Source organism: Melanaphis sacchari, unplaced genomic scaffold (assembly GCF_002803265.2).
Source record: "Melanaphis sacchari strain LSU unplaced genomic scaffold, SCAv2.0 Contig13_pilon_pilon, whole genome shotgun sequence".
In the NCBI taxonomy this organism is placed as follows: domain Eukaryota; kingdom Metazoa; phylum Arthropoda; class Insecta; order Hemiptera; family Aphididae; genus Melanaphis; species Melanaphis sacchari.
The window spans coordinates 1,023,011-1,031,348 of NW_020270588.1; the positions used below are offsets into that span (position 1 = coordinate 1,023,011).

Below are 8,338 nucleotides of genomic sequence, written 5' to 3' on the forward strand. Positions count from 1 at the left end.
ATAGATGACTCATAAATTTATACAAAATTTCGAATTTAAACGCGAACAACAAAATTACCTACTCGTATAAGTGTATAACTATAAATGTTAATTATTGGTAGACGTAAAATGATTATCTAATGTAACTATGTTACAATTTTTTATCCACGCGTCTGTAAATCGACCATCATTATAATATTATAGGTATTAGGTAGACATAAACTGATCACTTAAATTATAAATATATCATATAGGTTAAAATATAAAATACTCGCTTTTGTTTATCCGACCATCTGCATAATATTTTCACGCCAAATTATCTACACTTGACCGGACATTACACGTGATCGCGCAGAATTGTTCGTGTGATAGGCCTGTGAAGATTCCATCACTACAATACTGTAGGTAGTTAAAGGTTTATCCTAATAAACACCTTCAAATAATTTACATTTTTTAAGCACACTTTAAACCCTTTGAATAGTGCAATTATTTAAATAATGGACACAGCTTTTAGTAATCAAGAGTGACATTAAGAGATTTCACTGTACGTCTGTACTATACATATTATGCACAATGAATGGGGAGCTCTAACTAGCCCATGCAATCAACTATAAATATTTATACATATATCTATTAAACTGATTCTATGGAACGTGTTGCATTTAAGAGCATATTATATTATTTGTCATTTTTATCGTAAGTAAACCTACAATTTTAAGTTCATCAGATATTAATAAATCAGTACTGTTCGGCCATTTTGTAGCGACCTTTGGTCATTTAGTTTAAAGCACTTATGGAGATCACTATAACGATAAATTCGAAATCTTCAGTAAAAAGTTAATCAAACCGTGCCCATTCGACCTATTTCACGGAAAAGTTTAGTATATGTTACGTACAAAATCACCAACAAGGTTTAGCCATTAAACGCATATGTCACGTTAAAAAAAACACATACACACACACACACACACACACACGCACATACATAACAATTATACGACCGGAGACCACAACTATGTTTTTCGTCCGGCATTCAAAATACGTACACCACTAACCGTTTTGAAAGTGCTGTTTTTTTATTTTTTTATTTATTTATTGTTGTTCGTACCAAAACTCTGTTCACTGCGTTTATATCTTATAACCGATGTCCTATTGGTGAATAGTTACGCGGTCACGAAGACCATAGCACGTATTTGCAGTAAACGTGTTTTTGCTCAACGAGCTAAACGACACAGACGTATTCCGAATCGGTGTTGTCAGGAAGCCGTGGTGGTGGTGGGGGGGGGGCAAACAAAAATCCGAAAACGAATGAAAAAAACACCAAACAACAACAACAACAACAACGTTTCGTAGATTACAACGGGTATTTCACTGCACGTCAGAAAATCAATACAATTAGTAACATTTTAGTTCGATGTAGCGTATAACGCGTTTAGCGATAAAACGAGAAATTACTGTGTGCCCGCAGACGCCCTTAAAAGGTTACAATAACGGTTATTACGTCGCTTGAAAGGCCTCAGGTACCACCATTTACGATCGAATTTCATTTTCACACACACACACACACACACACACACACTCACATACATATATATATATATATATTTATATTATATTATATTATATGTGTACGATCCAAATGTATTTGTGACCGATAATAATATTCTTTCATTAACGTGTCATGCCGGATACGTAGGTATCTCTGCACACACACACACATAAATACATATATAAACCCGTATAATAGGACCACCGATTGGACGGCGTACCGGGCATGATATTATAGAATACGTATTATTATTATTGGCATTATCGTTTCGCGAATGATACGAACTGATACGACTACTACACAATATAATGTGTATGGCCCTACAGGGGTTTTATTATGAGTGTAAATACAGATGTACTCGATACGGGCGCACTATATAGTTGTTGTACTTATATGTATAGGTAGGTATCTATACTTCAAATTCCGTGTAAACAGTGTTGGACAAAATCGATTTTATCGCGTAACTACGTTACACAATCATTGTCAACGCGTTATTTATTTATCGTTGTCCACGGCTTAAATTCAACGCAAGAAATTATTGTTACATACGATAACGCGGTGTTATGATAGCCACTCATAAAATTGAAATGCCATTACTATTACAATAGTGTAATATCATCCTCAATGATTCATAGGTACTGTGATATAGACAACAGTGGCCTTTGAAAGTTAGATACGACAACTTCACACGTGGTTTTTGTATTATCTTCTAACCGTGTTTTGTCTTCTGTGACGTGATGACGCACATTCGCGTTCATTATCCACTCATTGTTTGATATAGACATATAGTGTGTTCGTAATTAATATATGTTTTTTTTATTATAATTATTATTATTATTATTATTATTATTATTATTTAAAATGGCTTAAATTACGTTTCACACTTTAATCGAGTTGAAATAGTTGAATTAAATGAAAACCATATTATTCAAATTTTTCCGCGCGATCGTTAATTCATTCAAAATTTATGTTTTATAGGTAGGTAGTTGACTTCATTACTTTTACAAATTTACCTCAGTTAATTTATTAAAATGTTAAAATGAACATTATATACAAATATATAATATAATATACATAATATTTTGTATAACACTGTGTACTTCATTTTCCATTTTCTTATTAAACTAACACATCATAAAAACGTATCCATAGAGTTATTTCATTTTTTGTATGAAGTTTTACAGAAGATACACGAGTTAAAAAAAAAAAAAACTTTATATAAGATATATTTTTTTTCGTCCACACGTTTACATATCATTTTTAGTTTTTATATATATATTATGTGCTTATAATGAGTTCTTATGACCGACAATAAACCTATATTTCCAGGTCAAACAATATTTAAATAATGAATAAATGGAGTAGTTAAAAACGTTTGCTTTTTATTCCACTCATGATAATTCCATATTTTTACAACATAATTAATGTTGACCATTAAATAACCATTAGCACTTTTACGCTTTTTATAAATGTACTCGTTAGTTAATTCAATGATCAATATGGAAACTAGTTTAGAGACCGGAATAGCCAGTTGTAATAAATATAATTAACGTATGTGTCAATATTATATACTTGAATATTAACAAATTATTATAAATTTATGAATGCATTTTTTTTTTTTTACGTAACACCTACGAGTATACTTGCAGTAATACGTAAACCTTGCTATAACTCATTTTTTTCAAAAATCGAACTATTCGTGTAACATTAACGATGAAGTAAATTTTAAGAGTAAGCTTTTTCGTGGACGCGTTACCTTTAAAACTATATTATCAAGTAACTTCAAGTTTTGAAACGTCATTTATGACCTTTGAAAATATATACTGCAGAGTACGATTCAATTATACTTATAAAAAGTTTTGTAGTCCAACGCGAATAAACTATGTATAATATGTATAATATGAGTATTGTGTAGATACCAATCACATGAGGCAATAGATAATGTGCGTAACAATAAAGTCTATCACTTCACTTATTTTATTTTATTTTGTTTGTATTCACTATCGAAACCCACTGCGCAGAAGAAAAATTCCGTTGAGATCTCACCGTCAAAACTCACAAACAATCCCGTGTCTATATTCTCACCGTTGCTTTCGGCATGAATATTTATCTTCCCCATTTGCGCTCATTCATATATGACCGACGATCGACAGATGCGAGTAGATCACGTACTGCACGATAAGTCTTTGGAGTACATGTACAATATACAATACACATAAATATGATGTTCTATATATATATATAACGCACATGTGTTGTGTAATATGCGTGGGGGTGATATATATATAGTTTAGATACGATGGATTTTTTTTCCACTGATACGTAATCCGACAAGAGCTTTTTATAGAGCATCACGCGCGGATATACAGACACCCCACCATAAGTTTTTATTAAAATTTAACGTGCTTTTTCAAAAGGAACCACTTTGGCCACTGAAAGAAAATGTAATTTTTTGAATCATTATTACTTTATTCTTCTATTTTTTTTTACTTTTAATATTTTTTCTCCACTTTATATTGAATTAATATCATTATTTTTTTTTTTTTTTATATAAAGTGGCTATGCAATTAAAATTAGTTACATTGCAATATAGATTAGAACATTGGAAAAAACATCCAACTTCATTGTAAATTTTAAAAATTAAACTTTTTATTACTTTCAATTACAATTTAAATGCACTCTTGTATTTTATCCATAGACCAAAACTTTAAGTGATTTGAATATTTAATTGAATGCTGCTTTTATACGATGTCCTCCTAATCAAGTTATTTACGATTTGGTTTGATAAAAAAAAAAATTAAAACAAAACAAAATATTGAAGAAATTACAACGAATTATATTATACAAATAATTTTGTATATATTATGTATGAATAAAATAAATACATATTTATAATTACTTAACATATAATTCAATTGTATGTTAAAAGTTTAATATTTAAGAAGAAAATTATTTTATTTAAACTAAAGGATGTAGATTGGTTATATTTTTTTTTTTGTTCTACAAGATGTAGGTTTTTTTAATGTAATTGATATGTATAGTATGTATTATATTTAACTTTTCTTTTTAATTTAATATTAAACCAAAAAAAAAAAAATCAATTAAACTTTAAAATGACATATTTAGGCAATTATAAAACCATAGCATAAATTAATCCGAATTACACGTTTATGTCGTATAATATAATAGTAACACATCAAAGTAAATTCCAAATATCCTAGATATAAGTAACACAGATATAAAAAAATAATATCTAAAGAAAATGCACCATATTAAATTTGTTTAATTTGAATGAGATTCGAAAACTTTTACACTATATATTATAATATACACACATACATAATATATATTTAAACAACTCAACTTAACTTTACTTATCTGATGTAAAAACCACTTCACTTTATCAACTATACTTATTTTATCTATACTTGGTATTATTATTTTAATTATCACTTATCAGCTATATTTTATGCTCAAAATAATATCGGTTCACAGTCAGTTAACTGTGTTGAGAGTATTTAATTGGCAGTATGCCATTACAAGATTGTCTTGCTAAGTTTATAATACAATCAAAAGCAGTATTATGTTTATTAATGGTTACGTTTTTAAAAATATACAAGTAATACTTGCGATGAACATTTCTTTTAGTAGTTTATGTAAATCTGCTACATCATCATAGTAGTTATAACACATTATAAATTAAAAATTATTATTTGTGAGTATTGCGTATTAAAAATAATATTACAACCTACAATTCAAATGTTTATAAGTTAAAATAATACATACTCGGTTAAAAAAAATTTAGTCACAAAGATGCAGCAATCTGATGAATTAAAATGCAGCCCTTATATGACTAAGTAATCTTTATTTTACTTAAAATATACGATTACTCATTACTCGTACTACAACAAATATTTGATTTCCCATACACAAATAATTCGAAAATTTTTGACAACTCAGAATAAAATTCGGTTTTTCTGAAGTATTTTTCTGCTGATATAATTCATGGGTTCTTTATTCAACCCGATTATTATCAATATAAATACTATAATTAATGTTCTTTTGAATTAAAGATTAATATTTATCATTATTTTACACTACAGATGATGTATCATAAATATTAATTTAAAGTAATTTATTGTTGTATAGCTACAGGTTACAACGCATGTCAGCATGTGTATTGTGTATCTACTTATAATAATTACAAATTATTACAATAAATCCATAATTAATTACTTACCTAAGGCATTAAAATTAATTTTGACATTCTGATGACACATGTTCTTTTTGTATAGCCGTTAAGTGTCCTATTATCAATATTGTAGTGTACGAAAATAGGTTCAAAATTACATTTTAATATTATTATATAAAGAACCAACATCGATGACTTAACAATAATTTCATAATATCTTTGTATTTTGAAACATTAAGGTCTTAATTTTTTTTGTTAGTCACATTTATTATCAAAGTATTATGATAAAATTAAGATGTTAATGGTATACAGTAAATACTATATCATATTATTAAGTAGTGTATTAGTTGTGAAGTTTAAAATAAACGTCAATAGTTATATACTATTATCATTTTAAACATATGATATCCAATTTATAAAAGACTTGAACAAAAATAAATCTTTCAAATTCCTTTAAAATTGCAGTGATATCATCGACTGAATGTATTCATCTATACAAATTGTATCGTGCATAATCGACCTCAGATAAAAACGCAAGCGAATAATAATTTTTAATTTTGAAAATTCAAAAGCGCAAAAACTATTATCAACTTCGTTCAGTCTTTCGAAGTGATAAAAGACAAACAAAAAGTTTTCAAACGCCAATTTAAACTTCGATAGTATCTGTTCGTCTCTTCGTGGTTCGGTTATAAATACACTTTCCGAATTAAATAAGCTGTATATTTCCATCTCCTCCTTTGGTGGTAGTTTTATATGCTAATATCTACTAAACTAAAATTAAATAGTTTGTTCTCTACCAAAGAATAATACCTAAATTATATCAACCGTTTATTACATTCAATTAATATGTTATTAATCATGTTTTTTTTTCACTTTTATTTCAGATCCAAACGCTGCAAGCAACATCTATTCCACCATCTTTTATGCCGTTGCTTTCTACTGGGTTTTCAAATTAATCGCCTATTAAATTGGTATCAACAATGATAGTATTAACCGCAACTGTAGTCCATAATTTATTTAACAATGGTGTAGAATACAATTTTAAAATGTTTTGCAATAGACACAAAAAATAATAATAATAATAAAAAAGTATAATAATAAAAATAATAATACAATATTCAATTTAATTACATCAAAAACCAATGTGGGGAAAAACCATACGCAACTAGATATATGAATAATTTAGTAATAAACAGAAAGCTAGATAGTAAGGATTTATTATTGAATCGTAAAATAATTTTATAAGTTCATATTTGAACAAATAAAAACTTACAGAAAAAAAATGATATTGAACCATCAGAACTTTAAACCTAATTTACCGGACATGCAACTATTTACTCTACTTACAGAACTAGTAACTACAATAATATTATTTAGTACACGATTTTCCCGTAGACTATAAGTCAGTTATTCAAAATTAGTTTGAGAAAACAAAAATTATGTATTGTTGTTCGTTAATAATAAAATATCTTTAGTCGTGTTTAAAGTTTATCCAATCATTATTAGGTATAATACATTAATCAAAGTTCAACATCTCCACACTTAATTTCGTTGAATTTTATTCAGTTAAATGGTTTGATACAGAACTGGCATGAATACACTCAAGTTCGAGTACCTATGTATGTTTTAATGTAAGTCAAAAACGATTTTAACTCGTTTTTTTTTTACTGATGTTAATTAAAAATTTGTCACATTCTCATTACTTTTAATAATTATTATTATACGTTTTACTCGGATTACTCAATATTCACATATTCACGTATTTATAATTACATACATATTATATTTAGTCTGGTTGCTACTAATGCGGGTTAAGCCAATCATTTCACTTATTATTTATAAACGGTTAAATTATTAAATAGTACCTAATACTAATTATTTACATACAGTATATTATTATTATTATTATTATTATTATTATTATTATTATCATTATACTAACTTTATTATTTTTTCATATGGTATAAATATTATTATTAATCGAGTATATTATTACAGCATGATAGTAAATTACTATTATTGTAAGAACAATTGTAATCATATTGTTGGTTGTTAATGTTTTATATCGGGAACATTGTTAACAGCTGATTCGTTGTATTACCATAAAAATTACGCTTAATTCTATATGTTATATGTAATGTTTAAGATTGTTTATTCAAATAAGGAATTTTGAAAAAAAAAAGTGTAAAAGAAAACTTTTGTCAGTAATATCTCTAGTGTACTACAAAACCGTATTCCGATTGGTTGTTTTTGAAATTTAAAACCAAAATGATGTTTCCTACCGAATGTTACTATAAAATAAAATTCTTATATAAGGAGTTATAAAAACTATTGGGCTTAACAAAGTAAAAGTAATGACTAAATGTTCGGAATAAAGAAAAAAACAATAATAAAAAATTAATTAATCTGAAAAAATAAACATTAAAGAAATATGTATAACTTTATCATGATTACTAAGGAAAAAAAAAATGTTCAATACATATTGGGGTGTTATTAAAATAAATCAAGTAGAATAACTTATATTGGTTCCATATACCTATTTATAAAATAGTACTAACAACTTACTTACCATAATTCAGTAAATATATAGATATGTACAAAATAACGTCCATGAACTA

General features: G+C 27.1%; 1 protein-coding gene across 1 annotated transcript in view; it reads left to right on the plus strand.

The window, feature by feature from the left end:
- Positions 1–7,574, plus strand: part of LOC112591621 — a 279,699-nt gene extending 272,125 nt beyond the window's left edge. Inside the window, exon 6 of the mRNA XM_025335487.1 lies at positions 6,605–7,574. Coding sequence (XP_025191272.1) covers positions 6,605–6,687 — 83 coding nt within the window. The 3' untranslated portion in view covers positions 6,688–7,574. The remainder of the gene's footprint in view (positions 1–6,604) is intronic.
- Positions 7,575–8,338: the final 764 nt, after the last annotated feature.